This window comes from Xiphias gladius, chromosome 20 (assembly GCF_016859285.1).
Source record: "Xiphias gladius isolate SHS-SW01 ecotype Sanya breed wild chromosome 20, ASM1685928v1, whole genome shotgun sequence".
NCBI classification, from domain to species: domain Eukaryota; kingdom Metazoa; phylum Chordata; class Actinopteri; order Istiophoriformes; family Xiphiidae; genus Xiphias; species Xiphias gladius.
The window spans coordinates 4,242,759-4,257,054 of NC_053419.1; the positions used below are offsets into that span (position 1 = coordinate 4,242,759).

General features: G+C 39.3%; 1 protein-coding gene across 6 annotated transcripts in view; it reads left to right on the forward strand.

The window, feature by feature from the left end:
* Positions 1-14,296, forward strand: part of LOC120806285 (transcription factor 4-like) — a 241,426-nt gene that overhangs the window by 218,406 nt on the left and 8,724 nt on the right. For all 6 annotated transcript variants that reach the window (XM_040157267.1, XM_040157263.1, XM_040157264.1 and 3 more), the window contains 2 exons: positions 7,861-7,999; positions 13,135-13,288. In XM_040157267.1, the coding sequence (XP_040013201.1) occupies positions 7,861-7,999; positions 13,135-13,288 (293 nt within the window). The remainder of the gene's footprint in view (positions 1-7,860; positions 8,000-13,134; positions 13,289-14,296) is intronic.

The following is a 14,296-nucleotide window of genomic DNA, read 5'->3' on the forward strand; positions in this document are numbered from 1 at the left end:
TCCTTCTTTCCCTTCCCTCCATTTTCCTCTGTTTCATTTCTCATTTTTTTATTGACATTTTACATGACAGAGGAGTCTGTCGTTCTTCACTCTGTTCATTACACGGAAAATTAAAAAAAAACAAAACATACATATCCCGCCACTGGAAAATGTTGCTGTACTTTTCCTCCAATGGAAATCCAACCGCAACACTGAGATCTCTCTCCATTTGTGTGTGTGTGTGTGTGTGTGTGTGTGTGTGTGTTGACATTGCTACAGCAGGTGCTTTCTGTCAAGTGGTGAGTTTGCACAGAGGAGAGACTGTACAGTTTAGAGACTGTTACACCATGCGTTTGTGTGTTAAAGTTAGACCAATGTAGTCTCCAGTTTAAATATGCATGTACAGAGTTTCACATCTGCATTGCATTCAGCACAGAAAACAAAACTGAGAGGTTTTCATGTAATTATGACTTTCACTTACGTCATAGTTACCAAAAACTTGCCCAATTTTAATCTTTGATCTCCAGTCTATTTTTCTCTGTCTTTGCTTGAGTTTTCTTGAATTGTGTACATTTTGAAGCCAAAACTAATCAGTTTAACTTAAAAATAAAAAAAATATATCAAAAATTACACTGATCGTCAACAACAACTGGTCAGATATCCATCTCATCTTGCTGTAAATATTCCAGACAGTTCTCCTGTAAAAAACAAGCCCATAGGTCGTCTCTACCAGTGGCATATTACAACCTGTAATTATGTTTGGTTATCAGGTGACCTCCAGCAACCATAGTAATTATGATGGGAGCAAAGGAGGAAGTCAAGTGATGTAGTATAGAGAGGCTGGGTTGGATGGATGGGTAAAAAAAAGGAACGTGGAAGTTTCACACGGGAGACTGCCTGTTTGCTTCCTGTTTGAAACCGATAGTCCATGTTGTTTCTTTTAACCATGATTGTTCCACAACCTTCACCATCTGTGTATCATTGTAACCACAACGCCAAAAGGCCCGTATGCCTGCCGTCGTAGGGGCGCTATTTCAGGAGACGCTCCTACGGGTCATATCAGAGGGTGGCAACAAACAACCTATATGGTCGTTCAGGTTGGGGGACTTGTTGGAACACTCCTCCGCACCAAAGGAAGATTTGTGATGATTTTACACAACAAATATCAAAATTGAACGATGAGATTGACATGAAATTTTCTGATGAGGCTCCTGCCCCTCAGAGGATGCACCCTTAATATTTTAATGGTCCGTTATTGACCCGTTGACCCTTATTCTAGTGCCAGCATCAGGAAAAGGTTTACATTTAAATCTTCTGACGTCTTCTTTATGTAGCATGTAGCATTGTCCTCAACCTGCTCTGTAGAGTAATAAAATTGAGTAATATTGTTTTTTTGATGAGAGTCTAAAGTGGACTTCTTGCTTGAATTTTTCTTTTTGCAGAGGGGTGTTTTTTCAGACTGCGACAATAATCGAAAACGACAAATGGAAATTGCAGAAATCTACCTAATACAGGGTGAAATATTACAATTTGCAGAGTTAGTAAATTGACAGAGTTTATTTTTCTTCTCTCAGACAGACACAGACAGAGACTTGTCCGTACTGTTTACAACTGCATGACAAATCTGTCTGTGTGTGTGTGTGTGTGTGTGTGTGTGTGTGTGTGTGTGTGTGTGTGTGTGTGTGTGTGTGTGTGTGTGTGTGTGTGTGTGTCTTGGTGTGTTCGTGTGTCATCTCTTGACCCAGAAATTCCCTTCTTTCTCGTCTTCCTGTGTAATCAGTGCACTACACACATACACAACCACACACGCATTTTAAATGAACCCACTTTGCACTGATCAACAACATTGCAGATGACAGTTACTCCTCTAGCTCCTCCTCTATCTCTTCCTCTTTCTTTTTTTTTCTATCTGATTTATTGAAATGGCGTTTATACATGTCCCAAACAGAGAAGAAAAATATCATATAAACGAATGGAAAACATAGACAATGGTGTTAAAATCTGCTAATAAACATTTAAAGTCATGAGTAATCAAAATATATAAGTACATAATATTTGGGATTCTTATGCATGCCGTAATTCTCTACCTATGCCTGGGTATTGAAAATCAGTACTTTTTTTGGCACGATAATTATCATTATGTGCATAGAGTCAAGCATCAAAAATTTTCAAAGTCGGCATCAAATGCTCGTTCAGAATTTGGTTTGTTCTCTTATTGGTTAAAAAGGGTCTAAGATCTAAGCCAGGGAGCATTTCTACTTTTAACCGCTATTTTAAGCATGATGTATTGAGCACTCTGGCATAAAACATGTTTATATTCCCCTAACTAAGGTCCTGAAAAGAGTTCAAAAATAAAGGCCTTCCAACACATACACAGACACGCAAACAAGAAAAAAATAAAAAAAACCCTCAGCTCTGGACCTTTAAACTTCGTGGTATTTATTTAAACATCTTCTGCAAGTGATAGAGGCAGCAACATGTTTCGCAAAAGTGACCCTGATGAAACACGCAAAATGTGTTGCTCTCTCTTCTACCAGCAGAAAATGTTTTATGTTGGTCCAGAGTTTCTTTGGTGTGTGGCAAGACCTGACTGGAGGCAGTACAGATGATGATTAATTGTGCTCTTTGTATGTTTTATTTGCTTCACTAAAAATACATCACTGCATTTTCCAAATTATCCAGCCGTGTTAAGATTGATTTCCCTCCTTTAAGACACCCACTGGTTTCATTCCTTTTCTTACTTCATTCAACTTACAGAGATATGAAACAGAGAAATGATAACAGTCAATATGGCCATATTCAGTTTTGTTTTGTCAAAGCTACTTTAACATGCAAGAATGCAGTATGCAACCCCCCTAAAATGCTCTCTGGTGGTGCATTCAGAAAGCTGCTGCATGTCTGACATATAGTAGCTCACAGGATGCTGGTCATTGTAGTGGTCAGCAACCAGCTGTCAGATTTTGAAGGGTCCTTGAATGCACCACTGAGGACAGTTTTCGACACGTTTTGTTTTGTTATGCGTTGCGTGGTAATACAGTTGAGAGCGGTGACTGCTTTGAAAACTCCCCGTTGGTGCATTCAAGGACACTCTGACATCTGAGGTTTGAGAGTTGGCTGCTGATCAGCAACTTTTTTAAGGCAGGAGAAAAAAAAACTATATTTACTGTATCTTTTTCACAGAAACGGCGCGTCTTTTTTTCCTCTCAAATCACAGATGTTAGAGTGTCCTTGAACGCAGCTCTGACAAAAATCAGAACAAACCAAAACAAATGTGAACACTTTGACAAAATAATCATAACTCAAGGTCCAATTTTTTTCTGCGGTTTTCTACTGCATTTCATGGCCACGGCTAAGAAATTAAACTTTTTACTTGTTGACTGTAAAAGCAAAGCATTTCACTGATGCCTCTTTGTTGTTATTGGCTTCACAATTAGGTTTATCTGCCGTCCAATCAGATGCCTTGAATACGAGGGGCGGTGAGTAAGTGGGTGTGGCAGCGATTCATGGCAAATATTTGAGCCACACCGGCAGCAGATCAGTTTCTGTGTAATTTATTTATATTTTTCTCCTCCGTCTGTCTCCTCATCTTCCCTCCTCATTGAACTAAATTAAGAAAGAGAGAAGGAAGGCTCGTTAAAATATAAAAGCCCTCCATTAAAAATGTACACCACCCTCTCCGTCTCCCTCTCTGCTGCCATTTTACATTTGGGAATCCGGGCCGTGATGAAAGGCAGAGAACAGAGAGAAAACACATAAAGAAAGACAAGAGGCAAATTATAAATAAAAGGGCAAACAGACATATGGACAGAAACACACACACACACACACACACACACACATGCATGCTGACAAACAGGTCGACATTTTGTGATATTTGCATGGAGCGAGAGCGTGTGGTGGGCGAAACCTCACTGTCAGCCCGCTGGATTAACAGACAGACAGACAGAGCATGTGATGCTCAAAACAACTTTATTCACACTACAGTTACCATACAATACAACAAAAAGTCAAACCGTGACGTCGTACATTATATATAACATTTCAAATATATCTGACATATAAGAAAACATGAACACATTTAATCTCAAACCGACACTAAACATTAAGTTTTCATTTAGAATAGAGATGGTGTTATATCAATATAACACCAACGTTGGAAAAAATCATTTACATTTTTCTCTATGAATTTTAAAGTCCACACAGACTAGCCATCCACATTGAAGAGAACAGACTGATAACATGGTGACCATCCCTGTTTTCCATCTCATTCTCTCTACTTTTACAAACACCCAGTTTTGCATGTCCTACAATAAAATGAAGAGGCTGCCCCCTTTTATAAATTTGACCTGTTGTAATCTGCTCCATAAATTGACATAGTTTTAGACTATCGTTGCATTTAAAATCCTGAAATTATTTGCTAACTTCTAAAAAAAGATACTCTCTATTCTTTTACCCTCAAACTGTGACATATATTTCTATCCTTTCAAGCCTGATTAGGTAATCAAGGAACCCGAGACCCCCATGGGCCCCAAAATTCCCAGGCTCACTGTCTCTCAATTGGTTTTAGGAGTGTGATTAATTGCAAATTTGTTAGGGAATTTGCACACATAACAACTAAGGCAGGTTCTATACTAGCTGATCTTGTTGCCCTGTTTTGTTGTTTAAATACCTTTTTTGTTTAAACTGTGCTACAAATATGGTGGAAAATCCTAAACAAAGTTGTGCATAATTAAATTACTTTAAACTAACTGAAAAAAAACGTGGGGCCAGGTAGTTTTATTCAGATGGGCTTGGGCTAAATAGTTGTTCTCTCCCCCAGCTGGAAAAACCAATCGAGCCAATTGGTAGCTTTGTAGGTGGGAACCACTGATTTCACACATAAGTCTGTTTCCAGGTGTTGGGGAGTAGGACTGCATATGTGAAAAAGTAGTATAAAGCCTTTTGTGTCTCCAGAGGGAGCTGTGTGAAATCTGATACATTGCCTTAAGTGATGTCACTTGAGTCAGAGTCGGTTGGGTCTGAAGACCAAAAGTTTGAAAAATAAAAATTGAGGTTTGGAAGTTTGGAGTTGGAAAGATGTGATCTTACCAGACCTCTGTAGCCCACTGCTCATCTCTGCCTGAGGCTAGAGGCTTGAGGCTATGTTAGCCAATACTAGCATAACAAATCCGCATGACCTGTGGTTCTGCAATCATTTTAATGTTTTTTTATACTGTCCATTGTTACTCGAACAATCTTATAGAAATACAAAGCTAAATCGGTGGAGTGCTCTTTGAAGAACATCATCTTGCTGTGCCAGAGCCAGAAACGTAGAGTAGATTATATGGAACAAGTGGCTGTAAGTCAATTTACAGAAATGAAAACTGTTAAATCGACAAAGTTTTTTGAGCGATGTGACAAACAGTGAGTTATGCTCTCCTAGTAACCACCACCACAGCTTCAACTGAATGACATCAGCTGAATGGATACGTCACTGGCTGTTAATTGGTCAGAGCAAAATAACCCTCCTCCCAAACAGAAAACAGTGAACATGGGCACGATGTCAGGCTGAATAATGAATTGAATTGAAATGGCAATTCACTCTGATTATCACGCTATTAAAGACCCACCACACTGTGTCCCACTGCCATTCAGCTTACTATTGTTCAGGACTTTTACACAGTATTTATATACCACATCACTGTTTACAGTGTGGACATCTAAATATCTATCATTATTAATATCAGGCAAATGTCCCGCTGGGATGTTCACAGTAAAACAAAGCTCAGGAAAAGGAGGGTGAGAGAGAGGCTCTTCTGAACCAGAGGATGCAATAAGAGAGCTGGCATCACACACACACAAAGACACACACACACACACACACACAAACACGCAAGCACACACACATTAAGCGAGCCCATCTCATGCCAAAACAGTGAGTCCCTGCTGGAAGCTGCTCGGTGCTCTGGGAATTAGAAATCCCACAATTAAACATATGGGCATTAAGATAATTGTCAGTTGTTGTGCTTTCGTGTGTGTGTGTGTGTGTGTGTGTGTGTGTGTGTTTGTGTGTGTGTGCGTGCATATGTGTGTGTGCGTGCGTGCGTGCGTGCGTGTGTGTGTGTATGTGTTTGTGTGTGTGGCAGACAGATGGATAGGATTCAGCCAAGCACACACACAAACACATAGACAAGGACCCTAAAGTATTCATTGAAACGCACATGAAGAACAAGGTGACATACAAGTTAAAAAAAAAAAAAAACAACAGTAAATATACATGTCAGACATGCAGATATGAACTTGGACTGAGAAACGCACAGATCAACACACTCACACACACACAAGCACTGGGAGTCGGGAGGAGCGGAGCAGTTTACCTACCTGAGCTCAACTGTATAGGACAAAATGGAGAAAATAAAAACATCTCAAGGAATAGTGTATATGTGAGCGCGCGCTTGTGTGTGTGTGTGTGTGTGTGTGTGTGTGTGTGTGTGTGTGTGTGTGTGTGTGTGAGAGAGAGAGAGAGAGAGAGAGAGAGAGAAAGAGAGTGAGAAAGACAGAGAGAGATGGAGATCTTTAGTAGCTTTGAAAGGTAGAGGATGCCCTCAACAGGCCAACGACAAAACTACAACATCTGGAGGAAAAAGAAAGAAAGAAAGAAAGAAAAAATTAAGAAAGAAAGAAAACATCATATCACACAGACATTTTTACAGTGTTATATTTTTTTTATTTTAATGATCTCATGTGTGCAGTTATTCTGTCGTGCTGAATGTTGATTTTTCATCCTCTCAGTTGCACAAAATAAATTTGGTGATACTTGGTTCTAGTCATATAATACTCTGTTGGCTAAAAACTGTCGATGATCTGGAAAAAAATACAGCACAGTATTAACAATAAATCATTCACACAATATTTCACAAAACAAAACCGAGATACATAAATAAACAATTAATCGTTTAAATACTTTGAGTAATTACAGGATCAATAAAATAATTTATGAAACATGCCACTGCCAAGGGAAGTATGTGAGCCGAGTCAAGTTAATTATATATTTACAGTATATAGCACAAAATCACATTTTTTTCTCGGAGGGCTTTACAAATTTTGTTTGCCCAATGCAGACACAGACAATAAAATGTAAAAATCTTAGAAGAAAAGTCTAAACAGGTTAAATCACAACAAAAAAAAGATATTAAACATATTATATAATATATACACATATATAATATGTAACAAAATGCATGTTCATACGTGTAGCTTCCCTCAAGGAGCTACATGATTCAAAAGCAAAGTAACCACTGATAATAGCATAGATGTTCTGTAAATCCAAATTAAAAAGGTGCTTGGCAGTTGGCACTGGAAACTATTAAAAACATCAGTGAGCCACACATGTTCCTTCATTACCATGAACACACACTGAAGTTGATTTTGAATCAATCCCACGTCCACTGTACACCCACTGCTGTAGATCCTACTAAAGCACCAAAGGTGGATTAGTCCGCCGCTTAAAATAGTCCCCAACCAATGCACCAATTCCTGCTGTTTGAGTAGCGCTGGATAAAAAACTACCATGTCCAGCTGTTTTCGGAAATTACTGAGCCTTTATAAAAATGAAACTATATATTTGGGAGTCATTTTTAAAGATTTATGTCTTCAGTAAGAACCGGTCGTCAGTGAAATGACAAAATAGTCAAAATGTCATATTTTATGAGCTCTGATATAAAAAGAAACTAAAATTGAACACCGGCAAAAATAATAAATACAGTATAATAATAGACAACCAACTTAAAATTGAAGTCAGTGTTGTGTTCTACAATATCAACCGCAGACAGAATCAGAGCAGCTGTATGTTCACATGACAGTCTATCTCACATCTGTGCGTCTCTCCCCTCTGTTTTCCAGGTGGGCTCTCACAGAGAAGACGGTGGTGGCGTGGGCGGTTTGCGCGGCGGACACTCAATGGCGGGTCAGGTGCCAGTGCCTCAGCTGCCAGTTCAGTCAGCCACCTCGCCAGACCTCAGCCAGCCCGACCCCTACCGCGGTATGTCACGGCATGCTCTGACAAACACCACTTACAAAAATACACTGAGCATCTGACGGTGTTCCCAAACCCCAAAATGTACGGCAAAAAAAATCAGGAGGCGTATTCTGCAAGGAATGTTTCTTCCGATTTTGTTAGTTACTTCAATTCAAACGTATGCAGACAACAAGAAGTACCTGCAGTCGTGAGTGTGTCTTTGCTTTGTACCAGAATTTTTTTTAGGGACCACAGAAAGCGAGACACAGACAAAGAGTCAATGATGGACAAACTGTATTCGAATCTGGGTGTGTGTGTTTCCATGAAGGCACACGCATCCCTTTGGTGCACACACTCACACGAATTGAAAAAAAGCATTTCTATCCCACGTTATTATTATTATTATTATTATTATTATTTAATAGCAAGAGAGAGAATGAGGACAAAAAAGAGCATAGGAAAGAAAGAAGAAGGTATGAAGAGGACAGAAAAGACAGTAAAATAGGGCAGAGGGGAAAACAACATTGATCTCAAAAAGGACATATCTGAAAGGGAAGAACGAGAAAAAGAAAGATGACAAAGAATGAAGAAAAAGATGAACAAAACAAGAGCAGATGGAAAATACATCAAAAAAGGGAAGAGACAGAAGTAGAAAAAGATCAGAAATAGAAAAAGGAAGATGCGTTGGAAAGGCAGTAATGAAGAGGATAAGGAAGAAAAAAACAATGTAGAGAGACATGAAGTCAGATAAGTTACAGATGACACACAAGATGCAGAGGAAAGACAAGATAAAAAGAAGAGGGGGGGAAATGAAGAAGATACAAAACAAAGAGAACAGAGAAGGGAAAAAAAGAGAAACAAAAAGGCAGCAAAAAAAAATATTAAATAAAAACAGTTGAAGATGAGGAAACTATCCCATAATGAAGATCAGAAAGTTGAGAATCACGTAGAGTCAGATCTCAGCTGGCATGCCTCGACTTCACCGCCCGAGCGATTAAAAACTTCACGAGGAGGGTAAATAAACATACAGAATATGTGATATGGATATGGAGGAGCAGAAGTGTATATGAGCGCGCTGTGGAGCAAATTAGCCCTGATCGCATTTTTAAAGGCTGAAAATGAGTCTGCTGGCAGCAAAGTTCAGCCAGCAGCAACTACAGCCAAGTGTGTAATGAGGTGAGAGAGAAAGAAACACACACACACACGCACACACACACACACACACACACACACACACACACACACACACACACACACACACTCAGCCAGAAGAAGTTGTTCCTCATAACTCACACTCACAAACGTATTTTAGGGTGTGTGGAGGCTGTAAATAAAGGATATTGAAATGTTGTTGGCAGCAAAAGCTAATGCATTGGCAGAGCTATGGTTTCCTAAGCTCTCTCAATTTTAAAGCAATTATGAACAGTAAACATTTGTATTATTTTGATAGTATAATATGTTTAGATTTCTATTACATTTATATCATTTATACTCTCTATGTCTAACAGATTTTATCTCTGGGGGATGATTTTAATAGTATATACACTGAAAAGTATATGTTATTATACACAAAATTAAAGGGTTGGTTGACACAAATTGTACAAAGTACTAAACATCGTGCTGGTTTGGAATAGTCCAATATGAATGTAATTCCTAGGATCCTGGGCTGCTGAATTGAATTGTCATAATATATAGTTCTTTTTAGTGAGTATACAAGAAATTAACATTCTTAAATGTTTGGCAAAGCAAACTTTGGAAAAGCCAAAGCCAAATAATATTTAACAAATGGGGAAAGAAAAATTCCAAAAGATTTATACTTTTGTGTTTTTATGCAGCCTTCCTGTTCCACACACGCAAGATGTTTTTGAGCCCCTGAAAATTTGGTTTCAATTTTTTTTGTTCTCCATAATATGAAATAATCATGACTGCATAAATGAGTCAAAACACATCTTTAGGCATTATTAATCGGGTTTAATACTTAAAAACTCAGCTAATCTGCTTCACCAAGACTGTGTGGGTGTGGTTTTGGTCAGATTTGATTGACAGTGACCAAACAACCCTCCAACTGTCATCCAATTCTGAATCCCTTGTTGCTAAATCCTGATTGGTGCACAGAAGTCCGTCACCTTTTTCCAACTGAGCCTCGCCCACTTCAAGCCAGTCGTAAGAGCACAGAGAAAACAACACTGACCAAAATCTCTCATGTAGTAACCAAAACTGTTTCCTTTTTTTAATGATCAGGAAGTAATTCTATTTTTACCTGATAATTTACCGTAACAATAAGCATAGCATTTACAGAGACCAAGGGTAACATAAAGAATACTAAAATACTAAAGACTACTAAAAAGTAAACAAAAACAAACCAAAAAAAAAACAACAGGACAATATTAAAAATAACCCCTTATAGTCACCATAATGATAATGATGACAGCAACAACATAATATTGGAAACAATAAGATAATAATTAGCTATAGCTAAATAAACTAAAATTAGATCTGATTGAGAGAAAAATGTTTCAGGGCCTTTAATGGCTTGCAGATTTGAGCAACTCCCCCATTGCCTTTGTGCATTGCATTGTGGGACATTAGATCACTGACAGTACATGCAAAGCAAGCCGATTCAGGCTGCATACTGACCTCCCTGGGTCTACTTAATTTTATCCCTTTTCCAATGTGAACACATTTCTGACTTAAAACATGCTTAGAGTTGTATGTAGTCTGGCACTAGGACACCTACGGAGAAAACAAGGAAGTACCGTGGGGGATGTTTAGAAACTGAGGGAGGAATGTGAGCAAGAGACGGTCAAGAGAAGGTACTGGGAAAGCTGCAATTAATTAAAACTCAAATTTTGTGTTCCGTCTCCTCCAGTCTCAGTTTGCGTCTGCCTGGTTTCACTCAGACATTCAGAAGCACAAAGTCACTTTTCACAAGTCTATTTAAATGGAGCTATTTATGCACAAACAAACAGCGATTGTACGGAGAGAGATGCACACACACACACACACACACACACACAAATATGCGCAAACCAAACACATGCCGTCACTCAAAGCTGCACACAAAATGCCTCCACTCAGACAAACGGAGATCCAAAATGGCCGACAGATGTGTGTGTGCGCGCGCGTGTGTGTGTGTGTTTGTTGACTGAGATGTTGGCAGCGTCCCAGTGACGGATCCAAACAGACGTCAAATAAAGACTGCACTGTTCAGCCGAGGAGAGGGGCAGACAGAGGATACACAGGCTTTACATTTGCACCACAACTTTCCCATCCCGCCATCTTGAAGGTCGACTTGAGAATTAGCCGTGTTGACACTCTGTCGGCAGAATAGGAAATAACATATTCTGACTTTGGAGAGTTCAATTTCTATTTCAGGATTACTAGCCTGAATTTGCTGGGGGGGTTATTTGGTACAAGTAAAAGCAAAAACATACCAAAAAGTGTTTGCTTAATTTTAATTAGTTGAATAGAGTGTAGTAGTTTTATTAATGGATTTTATTTAGAAGTAACTGACAGTGATGACTTTGCAGCCACATCTTTGCCACCAGTTTGCTTAAATGTCTGTGGTTCCTTAAACAGAGTGGGAGATGCTGCTGTCAGAAATTCACAAAATATCTGAGTCTGATTTACAACTACTGTGTTTCCACCCAGCTGCTCATAATTAATTATCATTTGTAACATACGACGTGAATGAAGCATAATGTCCACATTTCATTTAACCAACTGAATAAGGTACATTTTCTTTCATCATTTCTGTACCTGCCCCTTTTAAATGAAACCAGAAGTGTGAATTTAGTAAGAAATTCCAGCCCACACATCTACCACTATCCCATTTCATTGTCAGTTTACTTTGTACGTTCAGTCATGGAAGTGAAAGCCTCAGTTTTTCTCAAAGTTATCTTGTTCGGGGACTCCTCTGCTGTAATTATCCAAACAAGTCCTCAAAGGGAAATGACAGAATAGATCACTTGTCATTTGGTTCCAAAAAAAAAACCAACTCATATGTGTGTTTTCTGATTTTCCTCTGCTACTGTATGGTAAAGGTTGGTTAAGTGTAGGCAATTAAAGCTCCTAAGGTAAGGAAGGACTGTGGTAATGGTTGAAAGAAACTTACATTGACTTGTGGCATCGGATGGGATGGGAAACTCTTTGTTGCTCCATTTATTCACCACAACAGGGTTAAAACATCATGCTTCTTACGCATTTTTTGCTTAACAGGAAAACTTAAAAATCGGTTGTTCTGAGGTGTCAGCTTCAGGATGCTTGCTAATTTTTCCCTTAGGTTGGAACATTAAACATCCAAAGCATGAACACACTATTTGTGCCCTTACCACGGAGAAAGGTCTGTCATTTTGAGGACATTCTCAGGCAGGGCGGATTACTTCAAGTCAAATTAAGTCATTTTGATGACGATTTTTGCCTCAAAGGCCTTTAAAATCTGCACAGCATACACCCCCCCCCACCCACCCCACCCCCACCCCAGATTTTCAGACAGGCTCTCCTGGAAGGCACTCATAGTGTTGCACTCTGTTGTTCACACAAAAAGTGACAGAATGTATAGACTAACAGAGAAAGTTGAAACCCTTGCTGCTTTCTCACCTCTGCACAGTGGGCCAAGTCGCTTCGTGAAGTGGGTGTGAATATCAGTTTCTGAAAGTCGCAAAACAGTTCCGATGAAGTATAGCGATGGCTTTAGAACCTCACTTCAGATAAGTAAAAACTCTCTCAAAAAACAAGAAAAAAATGAAGAAACCTCAGGAAGACTAACAGTCAATGAGAATTAAAATTAGCAAATAACAATTCATTAAATAAAATTACATGTCTATTTCTCTTTCACTGTCCTGTCTGGGTTTCAAATCAGCAACACCTTCTGTCACAAGTCTGCATCCATGATCGCAAGGCTGCAATTTTTACATGACGGGATGGAGGGTAGCTAAATAAAACTGACGTGTGTATTTGTAACAAAATACCATCTACTTGCTTTCTGTGAGATGGGGTTAAAATACCACATTTCACAGTCTTCATTCAGCCAGTGCAGCTGGCTCAGGTGTCATCACATGACCCAGGTGTGGAACTTTGCTCACATGACAACAAGTGGTCATATATTGCATTTATTTATGTGCACCTTCTAAGCCCTCCACTCCTTTCTCAACCTGCAGCTCTGTCCGGAGGCCTTCAGGGCCAGAGCACCTCCTCAGTCAGCTCAGAGATCAAGTCTGAGGACGAGGGGGACGAGAACCTCCTGCAGGACACAAAGTCCCTGGACCCCAAGAAGGAGGATGCCGACAGCAAGGAGCTCAAAGCTATAGAGAGGTCAAGATCTAGGTAACCCCGCCCACCTCTAAGATGTTCGCTTTCATCAAAACCCTCAGCTGGGCTGGGACGCATCTTCCCAAAACACATCTTGGCTCAGAGACCTTCCTTGTTCCTCATGTCAATGAAAAACAATACCTCTCCAGTAGATAGCTCCAGATGTCTTATTTTTTTCTCAGTCACAGGGCAGAAATGAAAATGTGGCCATCTAGCATCTTCATGTGATAGAGCAAGAATCATAAGACAAAACATTTAATAATTTGTTTCGAGAAATTACCATGAAAACTTACTCAATCAAGCTGCAGGACCTTTACTTGTAATGGAGTGTTTTTGATTTTGGTATTGTTACTTTGACTTAATTAAATTATACAAATACTTCCTCCACCACTGGGTAGAAGCCACAAAAAAGTGTTTTGTCATTGTTGGAGAGAAAGGACACAAGGAAGGAATGAGTGTTTTGGGAACCAGCTTCTGGACTTTGATGAAGTGACCAGGTGTGATGAGAAGCAGCTAAATAAATCAGTTAATACAGAGACTTCTTGTACATTAAATATCTGTGTCCACCAGGCATCTCTCTTTTTTTTAACATGGCTGCTGTTGATCTTTCTTAATCGAAGGCAGCGCTGTTGAGAGAGGAAGAGAGGTTCCTGGCGGACATGGAGGTCCTGGTTGATCCTGTCAGTCTCTCCATGGCCTTGAGCTTGGTTTTAACTGTTTCTCACACAAGAGAGTAGACCCCACAGTCAATATTTTCAAAGAAGTGCTGCTTCACATTCAGGACTGGGAAATAAACACCAACAGAAACACTGAAAAGGATTTTTCCTGCTGTTGGCGAGAAACAATAAGCCTGCAAAAATGTTTTTTTTGGTATGTTTCAAATGACCAAAAGGAAGTAATCTCACATTTCATAAGGGCTTACAGGAAGTCATCTTTAAATTTGAAATAACAGAAACATCAAAAGTGTTGGTTTTGATCTCAGTGTTGATTTCCCATCCTGTATGCAACCGA